This window comes from Zophobas morio, unplaced genomic scaffold, assembly GCF_036711695.1.
Source record: "Zophobas morio isolate AGI-343-1 ecotype UQ-CSIRO unplaced genomic scaffold, CSIRO_AGI_Zmor_V1 ptg000022l, whole genome shotgun sequence".
NCBI classification, from domain to species: Eukaryota; Metazoa; Arthropoda; class Insecta; order Coleoptera; family Tenebrionidae; genus Zophobas; species Zophobas morio.
In genome coordinates this window covers 6,399,827-6,424,854 of record NW_026972127.1, presented here as the reverse complement: position 1 = coordinate 6,424,854, position 25,028 = coordinate 6,399,827, and the positions used below count along the sequence as shown (strand labels likewise).

The 25,028-nt window shown below is 30.5% G+C and overlaps 1 protein-coding gene across 6 annotated transcripts in view; it reads left to right on the top strand.

The window, feature by feature from the left end:
• The window catches only part of LOC135133488 (serine/threonine-protein kinase 26-like), a 147,562-nt gene that overhangs the window by 91,344 nt on the left and 31,190 nt on the right, over positions 1–25,028 (top strand). For 2 of the 6 annotated variants that reach the window (XM_064061921.1, XM_064061922.1), the window contains exons 2-3: positions 7,301–7,544; positions 19,850–20,074. In XM_064061921.1, coding sequence (XP_063917991.1) covers positions 7,362–7,544; positions 19,850–20,074 — 408 coding nt within the window. In that variant the 5' untranslated portion in view covers positions 7,301–7,361. Of the gene's footprint in view, positions 1–7,256; positions 7,545–19,722; positions 19,789–19,849; positions 20,075–25,028 lie in introns of those variants that run through there. The other 4 variants (XM_064061919.1, XM_064061920.1, XM_064061923.1 and 1 more) reach the window with 3 other exon arrangements.

Below are 25,028 nucleotides of genomic sequence, written 5' to 3'. Positions count from 1 at the left end.
CGGTATATTTAAAACAGATAGCCGACGGGAAAAAATGCTTTTCGAAAAATCAGAATACCGATAAATCTAGAAAAACTGAAAATTCGAACAATTTGAAGAACTGAAAAATCGAAATATGTATCTAAAATTTAAAATATTGAAAAACTAAAATATCGAAAAATTGAAAAATGAAAAACTTCAAAACTGAAACATCGAGGGATCGAAAAACCAAAGATTGACAAATCGAAAAGTCGAGAAGTCGAAAATAATTTGAGAAATCGAAAAGCTAAAAATTGAAAATTCCAAAAATACAGAAATTTAACAATGAAAAAATCTAAAAATTGAAGAATCGAAAAATTGAACAACCGAAAAATCTAAAAAGTAAATTTAAAAATACGAAAATTGAGAAGTTCCCAAAACTCAAATGTTGAAAAACTGGGAAATCGAAAAGTTGAAAAATTTTAAAAATCGAAAAGCCGAGATGTCATAATCGTAAAATTGAAAAATCAAAAATTTAAAAATTCCAACAATTCGAAGAATGAAAAATCGGAATATCTAAAACTGAAAAAATTGAAAAATTAAAGTATCGAAAACTTATAAACTGAAACATCAAGGAATCGAAAAGCTGAAAATTGAACAATTTAAAATGAAAAAAAAATCTACAAATCGAAAAATTGAAAATTCGAGAAATCGAATAATGAAAAAATCGAAACTTCCAATCTCGATAAATTGAAAAATCTAAAAACTGAAAAATCGATAAATTTAACAACTAAAAATCTAAATCCGAAATATCGAGAAATTGAAAAATTGAGAAGTTCCCAAAACTGAAATGTTGAAAAACTGGGAAATCGAAAAGTTGAAAAATTTTAGAAATCAAAAAACCGAGATGTCATATAATCGAAACACTAATAAATCGTATATCTGAAAAAATAAAAATTGAAAAATCGAGATATAAAAGAGCTGTATAATCGGAAAATCTGAAATTTTAAAATTAAAATGTTGAAATATTCAAAAATCGACAACCCTCAAATGAAAAATCGAAACATTGATTTCTCGATAAATCGTAAAATTGAAAAAACAACAATCGAAAAACTGAAATATAAAAGCTGAAAATTTTAAAAATCTAAAATCCGTAAAATTGAATTCTTGATAAATCCAGAAAAACTGAAAATTCGAACAATTTGAAGAACTGAAAAATCGAAATATGTATCTAAAATTTAAAATATTGAAAAATTAAAATATCGAAAAATTGAAAAATGAAAAACTTCAAAACTGAAACATCGAGGAATCGAAAAACCAAAGATTGAGAAATCGAAAAGTCGAGAAGTCGAAAATAATTTGAGAAATCGAAAAGCTAAAAATTGAAAATTCCAAAAATCGAGAAATTTAACAATGAAAAAATCTGAAAACTGAAGAATCGCAAAATTGAACAACCGAAAAATCTAAAAAGTAAATTTAAAAATACGAAAATTGAGAAGTTCCCAAAACTCAAATGTTGAAAAACTGGGAAATCGAAAAGTTGAAAAATTTTAAAAATCGAAAAGCCGAGATGTCATAATCGTAAAATTGAAAAAACAAAAATGGAAAAATCAAAAATTTAAAAATTCCAACAATTCGAAGAACTGAAAAATCGGAATATCTAAAACTGAAAAAATTGGAAAATTAAAGTATCGAAAACTTATAAACTGAAACATCGAGGAATCGAAAAGTCGAGGATCGAAATAGGCCAAAATCGAAAAGCTGAAAATTGAACAATTTAAAATGAAAAAAAAAAATCGACAAATCGAAAAATTGAAAATTCGAGAAATAGAATAATGAAAAAATCGAAACTTCCAAATCTCGATAAATTGAAAAATCTAAAAACTGAAGAATCGATAAATTTAACTGAAAAACTAAATCCGAAATATCGAGAAATCGAAAAATTGAGTAGTTCCCAAAACTGAAATGTTGAAAAACTGGGAAATCGAAATGTTGAAAAATTTTAGAAATCAAAAAACCGAGATGTCATATAATCGAAACACTAATAAATCGTATATTTGAATAAATAAAAATTGAATACTCGAGATATAAAAGAGCTGTAAAATCGGAAAATCTGAAATTTTAAAATTAAAATGTTGAAATATTCAAACCCTCAAATGAAAAATCGAAACATTGATTTCTCGATAAATCGAGAAAAACTGGAAATTCCAAAAATTTAAAAACCGATACATTGAAAAATCTAAAAATTGAACAACTGAAAAACTTAATCCGAAATGTCGAGAAATCCAAAGATTGAGCATCGAAACATCAAAAAATCGATATAGGGGTATTAAAATATCGAAAAATTGAAAAATCCGAAAATTGAGAAGTTCGCAAAACTGAAATGTTGAAAAATTGGGAAATCGAAAAGTTGAAAAATTTTTAAAATCGAAAAACCGAAATGTCATAATCCAACCACTAATAAATCGTAAAATTGGAAAAACAACAATCGAAAAACCGAAATATAAAAGCTGAAAATTTTAAAAATCTAAAATCCGTAAAATTGAATTCTTGATAAATCCAGAAAAACTGAAAATTCGAACAATTTTAAGAACTGAAAAATCGAAATATATATCTAAAATTTAAAACATTGAAAAATTAAAATATCGAAAAATTGAAAAATGAAAAACTTCAAAACTGAAACATCGAGGAATCGAAAAACCAAAGATTGAGAAATCGAAAAGTCGAGAAGTCGAAAATAATTTGAGAAATCGAAAAGCTAAAAATTGAAAATTCCAAAAATCGAGAAATTTAACAATGAAAAAATCTGAAAACTGAAGAATCAAAAAATTGAACAACCGAAACATCTAAAGAGTAAATTTGAAAATACGAAAATTGAGAAGTTCCCAAAATTCAAATGTTGAAAAACTGGGAAATCGAAAAGTTGAAAAATTTTTAAAATCTAAAAGCCGAGATGTCATAATCGTAAAATTGAAAAAACAAAAATGGAAAAATCAAAAATTTAAAAATTCCAACAATTCGAAGAACTGAAAAATCGGAATATCTAAAACTGAAAAAATTGGAAAATTACAGTATCGAAAACTTATAAACTGAAACATCGAGGAATCGAAAAGTCGAGGATCGAAATAGGCCAAAATCGAAAAGCTGAAAATTGAACAATTTAAAATGAAAAAAAAAATCGACAAATCGAAAAATTGAAAAATCTGAAAACTGAAGAATCGATCAATTTAACAACTAAAAAACGAAATCCGAAATATCGAGAAATCGAAAAATTGAGAAGTTCCCGAAACTGAAATGTTGAAAAACTGGGAAATCAAAAAGTTGAAAAATAAAAAAAATCAAAAAATCGAGATCTCATACTCGAAACACTAATAAATCGTATATCTGAAAAAATAAAAATTGAAAACTTGAGATGTAAAAGAGCTGTAAAATCGGAGAATCTAAAATTTTAAAATTAAAATGTTGAAATATTAAAAAATCGACAACCCTCAAATGAAAAAATCTGAACATTGATTTCTCGATAAATCGAGAAAAACTGGAAATTCGAAAAATTTAAAAACCGATACATTGAAAAATCTAAAATCAGAAGAATCGAAAAATTGAACAACTGAAAAACTAAATCCGAAATGTTGAGAAATCCAAAGATTGAGCATCGAAACATCAAAAAGTCGATATAGGAGTATTAAAATATCGAAAAATTGAAAAATCCGAAAATTGAGAAGTTCCCAAAACTGAAATGTTGAAAAATTGGGAAATCGAAAAGTTGAAAAATTTTTTAAATTGAAAAACCTAAATGTCATAATCCAACGACTAATAAATCGTAAAATTGAAAAAGCAAAAATCGAAAAACCGAAATGTCATAATCCACCCACTAATAAATCGTAAAATTGAAAAAACAAAAATTGAAAATCTAGATATAAAAGAGCTGAAAAATCGAAAATCTAAAATTTAAAAAAATTTTAAATTAAAATGTTGAAAAACCGAAAATCGAAACATGAAAAGATCGAGAAATCGAAAACTCGCAAAATTGAAAAATTTGAAAGAAAACAAATTGAAACAAAGTTGAAATACCTATCGAGAAATTGAAAAATCAAAAATCTAAAATTTAGAAATTGAAAAATCGAGAAGTCGAAAAATTGGAAAATCGAAATAAATCAAAATCAAAAATTAAAAATTGAAAAACTTAAAATGAAAAAAATCGAAAAATCTAACAATGAAAAAATCGAAAAATCGAAAATCGAGAGACGAAAAATTCGAAAAATCGAAAACCGTGAAATGGAAAAATCGAAACATGAAAAGATCGAGAAATCGAAAACTCGCAAAATACCTATCGAAAAATTGAAAAATCAAAAGTCTAAAATTTAGAAATTGAAAAGTCGAGAAGTCGTAAAATTGGAAAATCGAAATAAATCAAAATCAAAAACTAAAAATTGAAAAACTTAAAATGAAAAAAATCAAGAAATCGAACAATGAAAAAGAATTGAATCTAAAAACCGAAGAATCGAAAAATTGAAAAATGTAAAATCGAGAAGTCGAAAGATCGAGATATCGAAATTGAAGTGGAAAAAATTGAAAAATGGGAAAATCAAAAAATTTATTAATTGAGAAATTGAGAAATAGAAAAGTTAAAAATTTAGAAACGTGAAAATTCGAAGAATTTAAAAATGGAAAAATTGAAAAATCGTAAAACTGAAACATCGGAAAATTGAGAAAAAGAAAAGTGAAAAACCCCGAGAAATCGAAAATTTGAAGAATCGAAAAATCGAGAAATTGGAAAACTGAAAAAACGCAACATTGAAAAATTGAGAAATCGAGAAATGAGAAAATTAAAAAGCGATTAATCACCAAATTGAGAAATCGGAAAATTAAAAATTTAGAAACGTGAAAATTTTAAAATCGAAAAATTGAAAAATCGTAAAACTAAAACATCGGAAAATGAATAACCCGAGGAATCGAAAATTTGAAGACTAAAAAATGGAAAATCTTGAAACTGAAATGAATTATCGTAAAGCCGAAAATTCCAAAAATTCAACACGGTTTCATAAACCACAAGTTCAGAACTATGTTACTTTTTGATATTGAAATATTCGACAAAATTGCGGGATAACATCACCAATTCCTGGGGAGAGGAACATGACCTTGGAGCGTTTGCAAGATTTCAAAGCATACGATTTTGTTGTTATACAATTTTAATTTATTCCAAAAAATCTGGATGACGAAGGTAAAAACTCAAAACGGATTCATAAACCACAAATGGAGGAGTACGTGTTGTATAAACCCTTAATAACATTTACTATTGTAAAATTTGGAGATAACGACGTTCCATTATTGGTGGGATGAGCAGACAAATTTTGGTTGTCGTTTTACTATCTACACCTTATTCCTAATACAAATATATTCGGGTCTAGTAATTTCTGAGATTAATGGTTTAATAAAAATCTAGCTTGCGCTTGATAAATAAAAATTTCTTAGTTTATGGAATATTTACGTATTCTCAGGGATTGCCCACTTTTGACCACCCGTCGCCAAAAATTGAAAGACAATAACGATATTTCCGCTAAAGTAATTGAGGTTGACGGCCTCTGTAGTAAGTTTTAACCCGTGAAAGTCTAATTAATAGTGTCTGGGACTCGGCGTTGTGATAACATATGGTTCAAGGTGTGCATTTGTGAAAGTTCCTACAACATGAAAAAGTGAGGTTATGTTATCGGTAATTAGATGTAGATTAGAAATGAAAATGTACACTTCACTTTAATACGAGTGTTTGTATAGTAACAAAATGAAATTGTTGAAGGAGTGACGGTGAAATTTTAAATTGTCTCATAAATAAGTTAATTAACTTTTGATAGAATCACTTTGGATGTTGGTCTCAAGACATGATACGAAAACGTAAGCGAATATATTTGCTTCAAGTGAAGCCTTTTCCGGTTTGGACATGATAAAACTTGTCTTCGATTCGGTAGAAACGGTTTGTGATGGGCTGCGAAACGGATCGATGGATGCAATGGCAACGCCTTGGACTGACGAAACCGGTCGATGGCTGCATTGACAACAGTTGATAGCGATTACGCAAGGTCAACTATTTTGGGAGTTATTATTAACACACGTGTCGCCATCTAACTATTATCGTGTGGTTTTCACTAGATTTATCTATGTTATCAGAACTTGTCAAACATTGCTTGGTGAAAGACAAAATTGACTTTCAAAGGCGTGATATTTCAACAATCGAAGAATCATTGTGATAGTCAATAGGTAGATGATGAAGTCAATTGACCTGTTGAACCACCTTATTTCTGATTTGTTTATCGGACTTGTTTGATAATAGGCGAACATTTGTATACAACTAAACTACAAGTGGTGTTATTGTTTCTTACGCTTTTTAGTTTGTTTTCGTAGTAAGTACTGCGTAAAAGTTCTTACAAAGGTATACTGCCAATTAATGTTCTCTTAAGACTCATCAATCATAGGCATATCTTGATATTACATATTATCAGGGATTAAATCTCAGCCTGATTGACTGCAGTAAAAAAAAGTTAGATGTTCATCAGTACTGCGGCTGTTTGTCGTCTTTTACGGTAGTCCAGAGAACGGAATAGATGAATCTAAATGGGCTTTAATGAAGTCGGTACTTTAATAAAATGTGCCGATTTAGGTAAATAGAACAAAGTAAATCCTTATCCCACTCAGAATTTTTTCATTGTTTTACATTCCGTCATTTCTATCTGTATTGTACCACATTTTTGCAATACTTTTATCTTTGGCCACTCAAACAATGCGCCATAAATCGCTGGGATAAAAAAATGTGAATTTTTGTAAGCGAAACAAACGTAATAAAAATAAGTTGTAATTTAAATAAATGTTTACATCGGGTTCATAAATTTCGTTACAACAAACGTTTCGTCAACTGTATCATTATCATTTCCGCATTTAAAAAAAATAGTGAAATCAGTTACTTTGCGATAAGCACACAATAGTCAAAAAATGTACAAGTACTAGATTAGCATGAAATCGTTAATTTCAATGCATTCTAGTTGTCGATTACGCGAAAAACCGTCTTACGTACTCCATCGGCGTTGGATAAACGGATTAGAATACCTTATCATTCCTGATAAGATCAGGAATGCGCCGCTATCACGTTTTGCCCAACATCATTGTTATTACGTTAAATTTAGTCGAAACCATAAGTTCCAACAATACTCATCCTCTTATTCACGACGTAATTTATAGCGCTTGTAACTTGTTGAGCAAGTGACACAAACGCGCACACATCCAACCACCCCCTGTTTGTTTTTGATAAGATTCACGAGAGGAAAAGTTGTAGCGTTATGTGGCGTGTTCGTAGGATCCAGAAATTTTCACGAGATGAGTGAAAAGTGAAGTGTTTGTGTGGCTTCAGTGCTAACATGTGGGGCAGTAATGGACAAATGAAAAACAATATTTTGAGACACCCCTCCGCCCTCGAATCCAAGGGGTTCTTGAGCGGGAACAAAAAATGGAATCCCAGGCCGGCCTCGTGGGCCGCTCCCAACAACGTCAGCATTTTCCCGTCGCAACAGGGTGGACCAAAAGGCAGCCAGTTCGATTCAGTAAGTGGATGAAGAACGGGGAAACAATGACGGGGAGATTCTAAGGTCGTTGTGACCAGCTGATGTATGGGGTTTGTTGTTGGTGTTTAGTAGGTTTTCGTGGATTTTGGGGTAAACTGGTTTCTTCCTCAAAGGAAGCGCGAATATAAACGATTAGGGGAAGGCAGAATGGGGATCATTATTTCTCAGCTGGTTAGAACGGGCCCAAGTTTGAATGTCTCATTGTTATAAAGTGTAAAACTTCCGGTTGTTTGTTGTCAGTTGTAGTAATAATAATCATGATTCACTATACTATCTCTTGGAACTGGTAAAAATGTAAAAGTAAATATTATTGCAAAGTTTTTATCCGCTTAAATTGTATTATCTTTAATGACAGTGTACTAGGAACAGGTAGAATCCCGTGCCTGGGACGTACTTAAAAATTTCGTGTCGTTGCACATTTAAAAAAAGAAAGTACTATTTTGATGGATAGAGCAATAATGTTCTCAGATGTAGCCTGTTTGACAACTAAAAAAAAGTTTCTTTTCAAAGCTCAGATCTTTATCAAAAAACAGATGAATCACAATAAAGTTGATAATTTACGTCAGCTTTACCTAGAGTAATTGTCCATTCTAACCTCCATTCAATACATTTTTCTGAAAACTGGAAAGATAACACGTTAGTTATCAGATAAGTGCAGTAGAGAGTTTGCAACATTTTTTCAAAATAAAAAAATTAAATTTTTGTAAAACAATAGCGTAGTATTTTTGATATTTCAAATTAAAAAACAATTATTAAGAATTTCTAATTTTTAATATTTATGCAAAAATATCGAGAGCTACGTATCAGTTTTGCTTGTCTGGTGTTTGGTTATTTCTTAATTTCTGAGATCATTTTAAAATTTTTAAAATTTCCGATTTTCGTATAACATAAATTCGTCTTTTCTAGAAAATTATTTAGTTCAATATACAGGGTGGATCACTAAGTGGGCGTCCGCGATGTCTCACTAATTATTAGACTTCTTTGAGGACTGTATTCTAAAATTACTTAGTTTAAACGATACAGTGTTCTGTCTCGCAATTTTTTGTTTTTTTAATGAAACACCCTATATATTTTTAGATATTTTGATTGCTCACTTTCGGGCTTTAGAACCACAGTTTACTTTTCAAATTCCGATCCGATGTGGCCACATTATTTCAATTTTCTTTGAAATTGTTTACCAAATGAAAGCTTCACAAAAAAATCGCCGTTGGGTTATGTTAAAGATAACTCTACAAATTTTCAAATATCGATATTTCAGTTTTTTCAAAAAGAACTCCCTGCATTTTATTCTAATTTTAGTTCTCTTTTTTTTTGTGAAGTATTGTCTATATTTAACGGTGGTAGTTACTGCGACAAGAAAATGTTTTTAGTTGAGTTTCGAAAATGTCAAAATTTTTGCGAAATTTGAAGAAGGGGAGACCATTAAAAAATTTCAGTTTTAAAGAAGTTGTCTAAAAATAATGAAAAAATTCAGGGACGTAAATCTCGACACGCTGATTCCAAAAATATAGCATGTTGATGGACACGAAGCAACATGTTCGAAAAAATCGCTGCGAAATGCGAATTTTTGAAAATTTCAAAAATTCCGAAATTTCAACGGTCGATTCTGGAAAAACGGCTGCAGGTATCGAAAAACCGAAGCCAGATCTGAGTTCTAGAGCTCGAAATCGACAATAAAATTTATTTAGTTGAGTTTCGAAAATGTCAAAATTTTTGCGAAATTTGAAGAACCACTAAAAAATTTCAATTTTAAAAAAGTTGTCTAAAAATTATGAAAAAATTCAAGGACGTAAATCTCGACACGCTGATTTCAAAAATATAGCATGTTGATGGTCACGAAGCAACATTTTCGAAAAAATCGCTGCGAAATCGCCGTTGGGTTATCTTAAAGATAACTCTACAAATTTTCAAATATCGATATTTCAGTTTTTTCAAAAAGAACTCCCTGCATTTTAGTCTATTTTTAGTTCTCTTTTTTTTGTGAAGTATTTTCTATATTTAACGGTGATACTTACTGCGATTTGCAATAATAAAATACAGGGCGATTTTATTTAATTGGTACAAAGCGCGTACCATTTTTATCCTTCCACAAAATTTTGTAAAATGGATTTTAAAAATAATCCCATTTCGATTTTTTGTGAGTTTTTCCATTACAAAAAAAAATGAAGAAAATAGGAAAAATGTGGCAACATCGCATCGGAATTTCAAAAATAAATGTGTTTATAGCGTGTGCTACTAGAAAAAAAGCACAAATTTATTAAGCACGATCTGAAAATAATATAACTTTAGTTTTTATTCTTATAATATACAGGGTGAGTCACTAAACGTACGTGCCTCGATATTTCAGTAATCATAAGAAATAAAATTAGATTTAAAACTGAAGTTGCACAGTTGGTTGAAGACCATATACTATAGTTATTTTCAACTATATAGAGTGTTCTCTATGTATGTATGAAAAGATTTCTCACTCTTTTATACTCATATGAAGCAAACTTTAAAATTGAGAAATAAATCAAACATCTTAAACAAATAACTTCAGATAAATGAAATTTTGTACAAATATAAAACTTAGCCTAAAGAATGGTAGAATAATTTCGTCTTCTCTAGAAAATTATTTAGTTCAATATACAGGGTGAGGTACTAAGTGCGCGTTCCTCGATGTCTCATTAATTATTATTAGAGTCCTTTGAGGACCTTATTCTAAAAGTTTTAACGATACAGAGTATTCTGTTTTTAAAATGCAACACAATTTTTTTTAATGAAACATCCTATATATTTTTAATTTTTTACTTATTTTGATTGATCGCTTTTTAGGTTTTACAACCACAGTTTATTTTTCAAATTGCGATGCGATGTTGCCACATTATTCAATTTTTTTGAAATTGTTTAGCAATTGAAAAGTTCACAAAAAAATCGCTGTTGAGTTATCTTACAGTGTTTATAAAAAAAAAACGAAAACCTTACAATTTTCAAATATCGATATTTCAGGTTCTTCGAATAGAACTCCTGCATTTATTTTCTTTTTTGTGAAGTATTTGCTATATTTACAATTGATAGTTGCTGCAATTTGCAATAATAAAATACAGGGTGATTTTATTTAAATGGTACCTTTTTTATCCCTCCACAAAATATTGTAAGACGGATTTTAAAAATAACCCCATTTCGATTTTTTGTGAATTCTTCCCTTGCCAAAAAAAATTAAGAAAATTGGAATAACGTGGCAACATGGCATCGGAATTTCCAAAATAAACTGTGTATAGGGTATGCTACAAAAAGAGCGTACAAATTTATTAAGCACGATTTGAAAATCATATAACTTTAGTTTTTATTTTTATATACAGGCTGAGTCAGTAAACGCACGTTCCTCGATATTTCATTAATTATAAAAAATAAAAAAAAAAGGTTTAAAACTAAAGTTGCACAGTCAGTTGAAGACTATATACTAAAATTATTTTCAACTATAAAGAGTGTTCTGTATGTACGAAAACATTTCTCATTTTTTTATAATCATATCAAGCAAACTTTAAATTGCGAAATAAACCAAACACCTTGAACAAATAACTTCAGATAGATGAAATTTTGTACAAATGTAAAACATAGTCTAAAGAATCGTAGTGCCATCAATCTCAAATATTTCTCAAACAAAGAATTTTAAAATTTTGAATTCCAATAGTGCGGAATTTTGAATTTTGAAAACAAATACTTGCTAATATAAGACTGATTTTGATAAATGATAAACCCTCTAAAAAAAGGGTGGGTGGGCAGGGCTAGTACTAGCTAACTTAAAACTGAAGAAAATAGAGAGAATTAACTAACTGGAAAACTGAAAAATATTTGTTCCATAAGTGTAATTAAATAATGAAAATACTTAAGCATGTTTTTTTGATTTTGTTTGTTTTTACAAATTAAAAAAATATTGTTGCAACAATGTTACCAGAAGTAATGAAAAAAATTTTATTTTTAATTTTAGAAACATTTTCATTTATTAAACACCTGTATCCGAAATACCACAGTTTAAAAATAGTAATTTTCAAGTTTTCGAAAAAAAAAATTCGTTGCACTATTTTTTAATTACAAACAATAGATCTCGAGATTTCAATTATAGACCATATTGAAATAATAATAATAATACAGCGCATTACTTTTGTTCAAAAGTAACATTCTCTGAACTAGATCTTTTTATCTCGAACACAGGTTGTTTTGGGTGCCGGTGTTCGTGTTATCTTCGCTTCAACGCCTCATCAATCCCGTCGCCATTTTTCTCTCCGATCCATATTTTTAAATAATTGGCCATAATTTTCATTTCGCCTGACTAAATCGCCAAAACGGGCAATCCTGGCTTTGGTATTTCGCTTGTTCTTCGCTTAAGGACGAAAAATGTGCCTCCCGGACTTGTTTATTAGTCATCGTTCCCCATATAGTGTTTAAATGAATTTTTATTGCCAGGTTTATTATTACGTCCAGGATGTTGGGAGTTAATTTGGTTTGATTTATTGCGTTTATACTTGATTAAATGCCCACCTTCAGGAAGAATCTCTTTACATAAATCAAATCTCGCGAACAAACAGAATTCCGTCGAGTTTATTTCCTGAAAAATTGAGTTTTAATATCGTCCACTTGAAGCAGATACCGTTTGATGAAATCAAAGGATGTGGAAGTGAACTGAGGGAAAACTCCGAGAAATCATATAAAAATGCTCTAAAACGTGACGTTGTTTGAGAGGCTTCCTGTTTTATTAGATTATCAGGACGGGCGAGTTCTGAAGGGTTTTTGTTCGTTTTCCAAGTGGAAAGTGCTCTCTAATTACCTATTTTCCGTTTCGGATTATTTTCGAGGGAAACGGTACCAAAGTCCGCTCCTTTTCTCTATGACCCATGAATATAAATTGGCTCGTCGACGTTTCATAATTGTATGTAAATGTATTAAGACATGAGCATTCACCCGAGATTATGTAAAGATTAAGTATGCGTACGGCAGGCGTCCATTTCAAATGTCTCGAGTATTATATTGTTAAAGATATTTCAATGCGAAAAGAGAAAGTCCGATTGAACCGTAGTATCTCATTTGCGGGTAAAAGTAAAACCTCCATTGGAAAAACGTACATTCGAGTACATAACGGCTTGATCATTCAAGGATTACGAACTTTATTCACGGTGTTCTTTTCTAATATAAAAATGCAAGGAGGTGAATAAACTTGGCAAACCGCAGAATCTAATGTTCCTCCGAATTAAAACCTGGAAAGCTTATCGCTGGCGATTCCCCTCTGCCAGCTTTTCGCCGGGGTTGGAAATATTGAAAGATTGCCAGGTTTGCGGATTACCGTCACATGACGCAAGTGTCAACGGCAATTTGTCACTATCATCAGGTTTTGTTTGCTAAGCTATTAATATCAAGTATCATCTAATGTTGGATGCGCATGCTAATATAACGTTCGCGTTATTTTCGGAATATCGGCGAAATTTAGTTAAAGCGGTGGAAAGTTCAAGGGCGCCGAGCTTCTCTGGGTCAGGTGATGCGGATTTTTGGAAGTGAGCCAGATTCGTAACAGCGTTTTTTGTTGGAAATGCATTTTTTAGTATACTTTCGAATTATGTGTACTGGATTGTGGAATATCTCTCTCGCTACCATATAAATAAAGCGGAATCGCACAATAAAAAAGAGATCTAAATGACGACGATTTGGGCTTTATGGCGCTTTCAAAAAATCCTCTAAGTGATGCGATCGTATAAAGAGGCGCCGCCGCTCCATTTTTACAGAAATACGGCTTGATAAGGTTCGTTTTCTGCAAATTGGTTTGCATCAAGAGATAGTTTTATCATTTTGTGGAAACAATGTATAGCGTGCTTCACAAAGAAACTGTCGTTGCGCTAAAATAGTATGGGTTTTTACTGAAGTAATGCAGTTATTTGACAAAATACAGTTACTGACCCACAAATTTCAAGAGTCAGTAGCGTCAAACATATGCGAAATAAATCACAAGGGCTATAATAATTAATCTTAGAAAAGAGTTTCAGAATTCTGTTTTTATAATAATGATGTTATTTTTGTTGTCCAGATGTGCTACTTTTTTTTTTTTTCAAATAGCAACGTGCATTCACGTGTTGCACCGTCACAGACAAATAATTATGTTTTTGCAACGATCTTCTTTTACTAGTAGGTGAAATTACGAAGTTATTAAGCTGATTTAAACACCATTTGGCGTGGAACCTCCTCATTTATCTAAATGTTTTCGCTTTGTTATTAGTACTTTTTTAAATAAAATTACCAAGTTAATGCTAATGTTGTGTTATTGACGTTTTTGAGAAATTAGCTAAATTGATTATAATTATTATGAGAAGTTAGGAATTTTAACTACATAATTACCAGTATGCACAACTTGTTTCAACAACTTTTTTTTTTTCAAATAGCGTTGACAAGGCTAACTTTTTATTGTTGTTTTTATTGCTTTCTGCGAACGTTTCGTGATGTAAAAGTAAGTATTTTGTTGTAATTGTAACGATAGGAGGGCACGTGCCGTATGCCACACCAGATAGCGCGGAATTACCTTTTAAGGCTGTTACTACGCCGAAGAAATAACATAAGAATCAATGGTGAATAATGGTGTGCAGCGGAAAAACGAATTCTTGCCTTATTATATATTATTTCTTAAAAATGTGTTATGGTCGTGAAAAAAGAACAACCCAACTGTGTTTGTATAGTGCTACTTTTTCTATTAACAATAAATAAGTATAGATTACAAAATCAAGAAAAAAATTTCTCCTTATAAAATATCTTTCTTTTCCGATTTATCGTAGGAATAGCCTTAATGTTAAATCCTAAGGTGCAAAGTTTTGTTCATTAAAAAAAGAGAAAGTTATACAGACGGATTAAAAAAATATATTAATATTGCTGTCAAAACTGTCAGTTTACTCTTTTTGTGTTCAATCAGGTGTACTTCAAGGTTCTCGCATTTTTCCTCTTCGTTTCTGTTTTAATGTAATATTTTCCAAATATAAAAAAGTTCCTGGAGGTATGTAGACAAATTCAAATGTTGCTATTTGTAAAAATTTTAATGTCTGTTTGTAAAGATCTCTTTTATAATATCAAAATTAAATATGTCAAGAAATGAAAATAATACAAAAAACAAATGGTAGCATTTTTTATTATTGCTCTCAAAACTGTATTTTAATGAAGATAGAAATCAATATTTCTACATCTAAGATTTTCAAAACTACGTCATTCGAGTCGACTCAGGTGTACCTCAAGGTTCTCGCATTTCTCGTCTTCGTTTCTATTTTTATGTAACGATATTTTCCAAATGTAAAAATTTTATAGAATGATATCGTTGCCTAATTACCTGAAATAAAATTCAAATGATACTATTTTTACAACTTTTAATGCTTATTTGAAAAGATTAATTTTAAATCAACGAAAATTACAAATATCTAAATTAAGTGCTTTAAAATTCGCCGTTTAAAATAAATGTAGTATATCTTATTCCGAAGTGTTCAAAGTTTCAGTCTCAATTGTGTATCAATTCTGTAATATATGCAAAGAAATGAAAATAATACAAAAATCCTACCTTATTAAAAAAAAATTGAATTGGTGATAATGGTAACATTTTTCAGTTTTGTTGAGAAAAATGTCTTTTAATCAAGATAGAATTTAATATTTCTACATCTAAAATTTGAAAATTAAGTCCTTCCGGTCAAACTCATTTTGGGTCGAATCGGGTGTACCTCAAGGTTCTCGGGTTTCTCGTCTTCGTTTCTATTTTTATATAACGATATTTTCTAAATATAAAAATTTTATAGAATGATATTGTTGCCTAATTACCTGAAATTAAATTCAAATATAACTATTTTTACAATTTTTAATGCTCATTTGAAAAGATGAATTTTAAATCAACAAAAATTACAAATATCTAAATTAAGTGCTTTAAAATTCGCCGTTTAAAATAAATGTGGTGTATCTTGTTCGGAGGTGTTTCAAAGTTTCAGTCTCAATTGTGTATCAATTCTGTAAGATATGCAAAGAAATTAAAATAATACAAAAATCCTACCGTATTTAAAAAAAATTGAATTGGTGATAATGGTAACATTTTTCAGTTTTGTTGAGAAAAATGTCTTTTAATCGAGATAGAAATTATTATTTCTACATCTAAAATTTGAAAATCATGTCCTTCCGGTCAAACTCATTTTGGATCGAATCAGGTGTGCCTCAAGGGTCTCGCATTTCTCGTCTTCGTTTCTGTTTTTATGTAACGATATTTTCCAAATATGTATAAAAATTTTATAGAATGATATTGGTTGCCTAATTACCTGAAATAAAATTCAAATCTAACTATTTTTACAACTTTTAAGGCTCATTTGAAAAGATGAATTTTAAATCAACGAAAATTACAAATATCTAAATTAAGTGCTTTAAAATTCGCCGTTTAAAATAAATGTAGTGTATCTTGTTCGGAGGTGGTTCAAAGTTTCAGTCTCAGTTGTGTATCAATTCTGTAATATATGCAAAGAAATGAAAATAATACAAAAATCCTACCGTATTTAAAAAAAATTGAATTGGTGATAATGGTAACATTTTTCAGTTTTGTTGAGAAAAATGTCTTTTAATCAAGATAGAAATTATTATTTCTACATCTAAAATTTGAAAATTAAGTCCTTCCGGTCAAACTCATTTTGGATCGAATCAGGTGTACCTCAAGGTTCTCACATTTCTCGTCTTCGTTTCTGTTTTCATGTAACGATATTTTCTAAATATAAAAATTTTATAGAATGATATTGTTGCCTAATTACCTGAAATAAAATTCAAATATGACTATTTTTACAACTTTTAATGCTCATTTGAAAAGATGAATTTTAAATCAACTAAAATTAGAATTTCTAAATTAAGTACTTTAAAATTCGCCGTTTAAAATAAATGTAGTGTATCTTATTCGGAGGTGTTTCAAAGTTTCAGTCTCATTTGTGTATCAATTCTGTAATATATGCAAAGAAATGAAAATAATACAAAAATCCTACCGTATTTAGAAAAAAATGAATTGGTGATAATGGTAACATTTTTCAGTTTTGTTGAGAAAAATGGCTTTTAATCAAGATAGAAATTAATATTTCTACATCTAAAATTTGAAAATTAAGTCCTTCCGGTCAAACTCATTTTGGGTCGAATGAGGTGTGCCTCAAGGTTCTCGCATTTCTCGTCTTCGTTTCTGTTTTTATGTAACGATATTTTCCAAACATAAAAATTTTAAAGAATGATATTGTTGCCTAATTACCTGAAATAAAATTCAAATATAACTATTTTTACAACTTTTAATGCTCATTTTAAAAGATGACTTTTAAATCAACGAAAATTACAAATATCTACATTAAGTCCTTCACATCTTGTTCAGAGATGTTTCAAAGTTTCAGTCACAATTCTGATCATTTATGTAATTTTTTAATTGTATTTATAATTTTGAAAGAAATAAACATAAAACCACCTAACATTATCCACTGCTGTTTCAAGAATGCATTTTAACTAATTGGAATTAAATATTGCATCATTCACGATTTTAAAATTCTACCTAAATTAAACGTTACGTGTTCAGTCTGGAGTGATTCATGGTTCTTGCGTTGATCCTGTTTCATATCTGCTTTATTGAAACGATATATATTTTTTTGGTAAAAATTATACAATACTTACATTTCTTTTTTGTTTTATCGTAGCAATAGCCTTGACGTTAAATACCAGCGTGCAAAATTTTGTTCATTAAGAAAAGAAAAATTATACAAACGAATTTAAATCAACTATCTGTGTAATTAATAATTATGAAATATGAATATCAGAATTTGACGTTATAGTTCTTAATTGTTGTTTATATTTCCGCGCTGTAGTAAGATTTTGATGAAAAAATTTAGTATCACTTTAAAAATTTTATGATTATTATTTTTACTATTATTTGTTAATCAACCTTGATAATTGCAGTCGATTATTTTTTACATCCATGTAATGAATTTTGCTCGGTTATTAGTAATTTAAATGTCACTAAAGCGTAGAAATTCCTACATTATTAAAATTTAGTAAATTCTGTCCAAAAAATTAACGTCAATAAGCAAGTAGGAGCAAAAATATTTAGTTAACGGATATAGCCAGCAACGAAAATACACTAATTTAATCGATTAAAACCTTTCGATTAAACACGAATTGGGTAGTTTGTCCTTCATACGATTTAAATGACATGCTTCAGGAACAGGTTGCCAGTTTTCGAAGTCCTGCACTGTTGCTAACAGAAGGGAAAATTTCTGTTAGAATTAAAAATTCAAAATGGAGGAAGGGTTATTACATAATTATTCGAATTAATTGGTTCATGGTGGGAGTTTCTATATTGGAGTACTAATCAATTGCGTTTTCAATTACCTTACCGAACTTAGCAGGGGGCGGGGTTTAAGTTCACCTTCGGCAATATTGAGCAAAATATAAAAAAACTGATAATTAGTATAAGTTACTTTTAGTGTTCTGAGGTCATCAGAATTTTTTAATGATAATTTTTTCTAGCAAACTATGTTTTAAAAGAGGAAAAAACGTAGTATAAAAGCATTTCAATGACATTAAATCAACAACAAAAATAATGCAGCGGTATTTCTACCGTTGTTCTGTATGACTTGATGATTATTATAAACACAAAAAGTACAAGTAGCCTGGTATATTTTATTAAAATATAGTCATCTTTAACATCCAGGAAGAAATAATAAATGACTTAATACAAAAGTGTCTCATATTACTCTGTACAAATAGTCATTAAGTTGATGACGTTCTGCTTATTTACTTTATATCATCTCAGCCAGCAGAGCAGATTAATTAATCACTTTATCTGATGCTATATTAATTTAGAGTTAATAATAGAGATAGTAATGAAATCAGAAAACAGACGAGTTGATATATTTGTTTAACTTGAATATTTTAGGAGTGTTTTCATAATCTTTATTTTGTTATTGTAACAATGTGGTTTAAAAAAAAAATAATTTTTGTGGTTTTACATTGATAACGCACACGCATTTGGTAATTTGTCTGTGGGCGATCTGGTATATATTTGTGTAGTAAGTTGATGTGACACTGTTTTTTCCGTCAAAATATTGGTTTGTTATGATAAGATAGTAAACACAACTAATAACATTGTTAGTTTCGTTATTTCCAAAACTTACTTTTATCAATTTGGTGGTTTTTCCGTGTCACCTACCGTGCAAATAACGATAACATGTTTTAGAAAGCGAGCTTCCAGGTATTTAAAAACGCCCAAATTGTGGAATTTTCCTTAAGAAAAAAGCGTTGTGCGTTACAAGTGGACCATAAAAACCCCATTCATTTACAAACGGGCAATTTAATTCGTGGCACATGTTGAAAGATCTGTACAGATTGAAATAAAGATGTTGTAATTTAATATTCCTCCATCTTCCGGAAACACTTTATGCAAATAAATATTTCAAGTGCAACCGAGGATCGTATTTCTGGTTAGCACCTGGAAACATTTGCATTATCAACCGTGCTTTGTCCCCAAAAATAAACGAAATGAGCCCCGAAATTGCCCGACTATTTACGTGCTGTTTATGGAAATTTCTCTTACAGCGCATATTTGATCCTGAATAGACCAGAAAACAAGACGCTGCATAAACAGCAGAAACGTAACCAAATATTCATAACGTAGATACTTTATTATGTATGATGTTTTCGTAGAGGTCGTTGTGACGGTTGAGCGAGTATCGATTCGGCCTTCCCCGAAAGTCGAATGCCTAATTTTCTAAGCCTCCCCGGCGTCCGTACCGAAACCAGCTCACATTATTTAGAAAATAAAATTACCGCCCTCGAGAACTAGAAGTCCTCGTCGTTTTCTGCGTGACGTATTTACACGTTTATGGCTTGTAAAAGCTAAGTAAACGCGCTCGCTGTCAAAGACTAGCCTCAGAACATCGTAGTGCCTGATTTTTATGCCCCCAAATTCGGCTTAATCCCGACAGAATTAATCATGACGCATCATCGCCGTCGTTTATCTCCGAAAGGTCCGAATTTATATGCGCAACCAACAGGAACCAATTAAGCTTAATGGAAGCGCTGAAAAAGCGCTCCTTCCTTTATTTTCGGTCCAGTTTCGCATCGCCGGGGCGACGCTCGAAACAGTTTGACACTGCCAAAAAAATTGTTCCGTTAAAAGTTGAACTGTCATTCGAGCACGTCTATGGGCGATAATCCCGCTGGATGTGCGGTGAGCGTCCTGATCGCACGCGGGCGAGAAGACCGGCTTTTAACGGCTCCTTTTGTTGCAGAAGGTCGATCCAGAGCTGATATTCACGAAACAGGAGCTCATCGGCAAAGGATCATTCGGCGAAGTTTTCAAAGGCATCGACAATCGAACGACGCAGGTGGTCGCCATCAAGATCATAGATTTGGAAGAGGCTGAAGATGAAATCGAAGATATACAACAGGAAATTATGGTGCTGTCACAGTGCGACAGTCCTTTCGTCACGAAATATTACGGATCGTACCTCAAGGTGAGTTTTCGGTGGAGGCGACCCGATTTTCGGTTTTTAACTGAACTTTTCCGGTTTGTTGTGAACGGAGCTAATTTGGCGAGGTTTTTTGCTAATCAGGCTTAATTGGCGATGCAGACGACGGAGAAATTAGATGCATCCGTTTTGCAATCGCATTATTGAGTGTGAGGTTCGAGAGTGGGATTGTCGAATAAAACGACATTTCTTTGTTTGAAATTTACAAGATAATAGAGTAAAATCTCAACAAAAAAAAAATCCAGAACTGTATACCTCATCAGTGTTTCACCTCTACTCATCCACCAAAATTAACTTTAATTACTTGTGTAGGAAACGAATTTTGCGAAGAAAATATATGTAAACATAATTTTTTTTCTTAAAACATGTTTGTTTCTTGATCGGAATTATCTTTAAAAAAGTAGTCCAAAGTTACTGCGACCCCTGAACTGAAACAATAAAAAAAGTCCAGTTTCTCAGACAAATTATAAAAATTAGTTTGGAATTTTTTTTTTTATGGTAACATCAACATATACAGGGTGTCACTAAGTGCACATTCATGAATATTTCAAAAAGCGAAAAACTGAAGTCGTACAAGTTCTTTGAGTAGCATAATTACATTAAAATCACTTCTGCTATATAGTTTTTGTATTGTAATTTATTTTATAGTTTTTTGGAACGCTCTTTATATTTTTACATATTTTTCTAATTCTAATCCTAATTTTACGATATTCTAATTTTCTTAACCATACAAGGATTCACAAAAAAATCGCAAAGGAGTTCTTTTTAACGAGTGTCACAGCGTTTTTTTTTTTATACAGGGTAATCCAAAAATGGCGCACTAAATTTATATCAAGTTGTTAGGGACTGTTTATTGAACAAAGAAAAAATAATGTAAAAAATCCTTGCCTTAAAACTTAAAAATTGTTCGTTTGATTTGTTTTTATGAGCTGCATGTCTAATAGACAGTTAAATAATTAATTAGTAATAATTTGCTAGAATACTATCTACAACCTCATTTTCTGCTGTTGAGAGAAGTCATTTGTGACTATTTTTATCGGAATTTTAGACTGACAATTAAATTTACGTTACAGATATCTGAATTACGAAGTTAATTCTTCAAGTTTGAAGTTTTTTCAAAAATGTGGTTCAGGGATTTTTTTAACCATTTCTTTTCCAGTTCTTTGGAGCTTTCTTAGAAGTAATTTCAGCACGGAAGGGTACAGGGGCGGGGCTTAAGTTGCGCGACTTGTAGCCGGGCCATCAGTGGCGTAACATCGATGCATTGAGAAGGGAGGCTCGGCTGAGTTGTACTTCTTTCAAAAACAATTAAAAAAAACAAACAAAAGAATACAGACAACCATTTAATAAAAATAAATTAATTTGTTTGTTAAAAAAATAGACTTACGTAACAATAAATTATGATAATCTATCACACAAAATTTGGTATTTTTAATTATTAAAGGAGTTTATAATGTGAGGGATTATAGCATGAGTAAAAAATTTCACGAACCCCTCATTATAAACCAGTATCATATATGATTTGCCAAAATCAGTGTTATATTAACAAGTATTTATTTTCACAATTCAAAATTTGTCAAAACCAGTCCGACCTTAGCACGTACTAGATCGCCCACCCGCCCTTTATTATTTTGAAGGTAATGTCATTTGCCTAAATGACTTTTATCTTAGCAAGTACTAGCCCCACTCTCAATGTTTAATCTTTCGATTTTTTCAGTTCTTGATTTCCAGTTTTTAGATTTTTCGATGTTTTCATTTTATACTTCGTGTTTTTTTCCTTTTTAATTTTTCAATTTTCCAGTTTTTCAAATTTTCCATTTTTTTTATTCGAAAAACAAAAAATTCTGAAAAATCGATAAACTGAAATAAAGAAGTCACAAAATAAAAGAAGTGGAAAATCGCAGAACTTACGAAACAAACGAAAAACTAAAATCTAGAAAATTAAAAATCGAAAAATTGGAACGAAGAAAAAACGAATCCAATCGAAAAATTGGAAATTCCAAAAATTGTAAAATCGAAACATTTTTGCAGTTTTGACGACTCTATAATTCATCCTTCGTCCTTTTTGTCCTTCGTCCCTTTCGTCCTTCGTTCTTTTCGCCTTTCGTCGTTTTCGTCCTTCGTCCGTTTCGTCTTTTTCCTCCTTTTCGTCCTTCGTTCTTTTCCTCCTTCGTCCTTTTCGTGCTTTTCCTCCTTCGTCCTTTTCCTCCTTCGTCCTTTTCGTCCTTTTCCTCCTTCGTCCTTTTCCTCCTTTTCGTCCTTCGTCCTTTTCGTCATTCGTCCTTTTCGTCCTTCGTCTTTTTCGTCCTTCATCCCTTTCGTCCTTCGTCCTTCGTCCTTTTCCTCCTCCGACCTTTTTGTCCTTTTCCTTCTTTTCGTCTTTCGTCCTTTTCGTTCTTTGTCCTTTTCGTCCTGTTTAATCAAAATGTATCCATCAATGCCCCCCTCCGTAGAAATTGATGAAGTCATCTTACACTTTTGTGGAATAAATATTAAAAAGTAACATAGTCCTGAACTTGTGGTTTATTAATCCGTGTTGAATTTTTATGCTAGACGTCGAGATTTTTCGAAAAAAAATCAAAATTGTAAATCTATAACAACTGTTTGATTACTGAATTTTTAGATTTTTAGATTTTTTTTTCAACTTTCGATTACTCAGTTTTTCGATTTTTCAATTTTTCGGTTTTTAAGGGTTCTACATTATTAATTTTTCGATTTTCCCATTTCTCAACTTCTCGATTAATCGCTTTTTTTTTTTCGACTGATCGATTTCTCATCTTCACGATGGCTCGATTTTCGATTTTTCCGTTTTTCGGTGTTTAAATTTTTCGATTTTTTAAATTTCGGAGATTTTGGACTTCGATTTTTCGTTTTCTCAATTTTCAAGATTTTTCACTTATTCTATTCTTCAATTTTTCTTCGATTTTCCAATATTTTGACTAAATTTTTTGATTTTTCGATTTATTACTTTTTCGATGTTTCAATTTTTCGATTGTTAAATTTTAGATTTTTTAAATTTTCGAGAATTTAATTTTTGGATTTCTAAAATTTTAGAATTTTGGATTTTTCGATTTATCGATTTTTTACATTAAATTATTCACGTTTTTTCGATTTCGGGCTTATTCGATTTCTCAATTTTTCGATTTTTCTATGATTTAATGATTCATCTTTCGATGTTCCATTTTTTCAATTTTTCGACTTTTCGATTTTTCAATTTTCCAATTTTTCGATGTTCCGAGTTTTCAATTTTCCAATATTCTAATTTTTCGTGGCATCAGTTTTGGATTTTTTCTATTTTTCGATTGTTCATTTCCCGATTTTTCAACTGATTTTTTAAATTTTGGGTTTTCCGATTTCTTGGTTTTTCGATTTTTCAATTCGAAAAACTACCATTGAAATATTGAAAAATTAAAAAAAAATATCGAGAAACTGAAAAATAAAAAATCGAATAACTGGAAAATGGAAAATTTCTAAAATCGTAAAATCGAAAATGTGAAAAATTCGAAAAATTGTCTAAAAGTTGCAAAATCGTAAGACTGTAGACCTAAAATTTGCAAATCCAAACTTTGAAAAATCCAGAAATTAAAAATTTCTTTTTTTTTTATTTATTAAATCAGAACACTGAAAAATCGGAAAATTGAAGAACAAAAGTGAATAAAAAATCGAAAGGAAGAGTTGCAAATCGAAAAATTGTAAAAACTAAAAACTGAAACTGAAACATCCAAAAGTTGGAAAATCGAAACACTGAAAAATAAAAAAAAACTCAAGGAGATGCATATTGTAAAATTTGAGCAACAAAAAAAAATTAAAAACTGCAAAATTACAAATCGAAAAATTGAAATTGAAAAAACAAAACATTATAAAATGAGAACATTGAAAAACATTGTAAATATAAAGGAAATAAAAAACCCAAACGAAAAATTGCACATTGAAAATCTGAAGAAAGGAAAAAATGAAGAATCAAGATAGAATTCAGTTCCTCTTTTCCAGTAAAATAATCAAAATCAAAAATTGAAAAGTCGTATAAACGAAAAAGTTTTAAAATCCAATAATAATTGAAAAATGGAAAAATTCTAAAATCGTAAAATTGGAAAACTGAAATATTTTAAAGATTATTATTATTATTACATATTATAAATGACAACTATAAAAATTGCAAATCAAAAATTGAAACATTTTTTCGAAAAAAAAATAAAATTTACTGAAAATTAAAAAAATGTAACCCTGGAATTTAGTATTTATCAACATAAAATCCAACTTCCGTTCTTCAGGGCCATTAAGAATGAATGATCAAAACGGAGTAGGGATAGGCACTTTGCTTTAAATTTTAGTTTTTGCGGATTTTACAGTAAATAAAATAAGTCAATAAAATAGAAAAAAAAGTGGGTGGAGCTGAGTTTACCTTTTTTCTTATAAGCAAGCAGTAGCCCCGCCCATCTACCCCCAGTTTATTCCAGTGAATATTCTTACTATTGTTTAGTTTTATCTTAGCTTAGCAGTTTCTAGCCCCACCCTCCCACCATCTATTTTTTGAAGCGGGTACGTCATTTGCGAAAATCAGTCTTATACTAGCCCCGCCCACCCGCCCTTTATTTTCTTAGAGGGTATGTCATTTACCTAGATTAGTTTTATCTTAGCAAGTACTAGCCCCACCTACCAGCCATCTATTTTCTCAGGGGGTACTTCATTTGCCAAAATCAGTCTTATCTTGATAGGTATTAGCCCCACCCACCCACCATCAATTTTTTTAGAAGGTACGTTATTTGCCATAATCAGTCGTATCTTAGCAAATACCATCCCCAACCACCCACCCACCCTCCATTTTCTTGGAGGGTACATCATTTGCCTAAATCAGTGTTATCCTAGAAGACACGAAAATGGGAAAATTAAAGAAAAAGTAATGATTAAAAGAAATGAAGAAAAACTGAGAAAATTATAT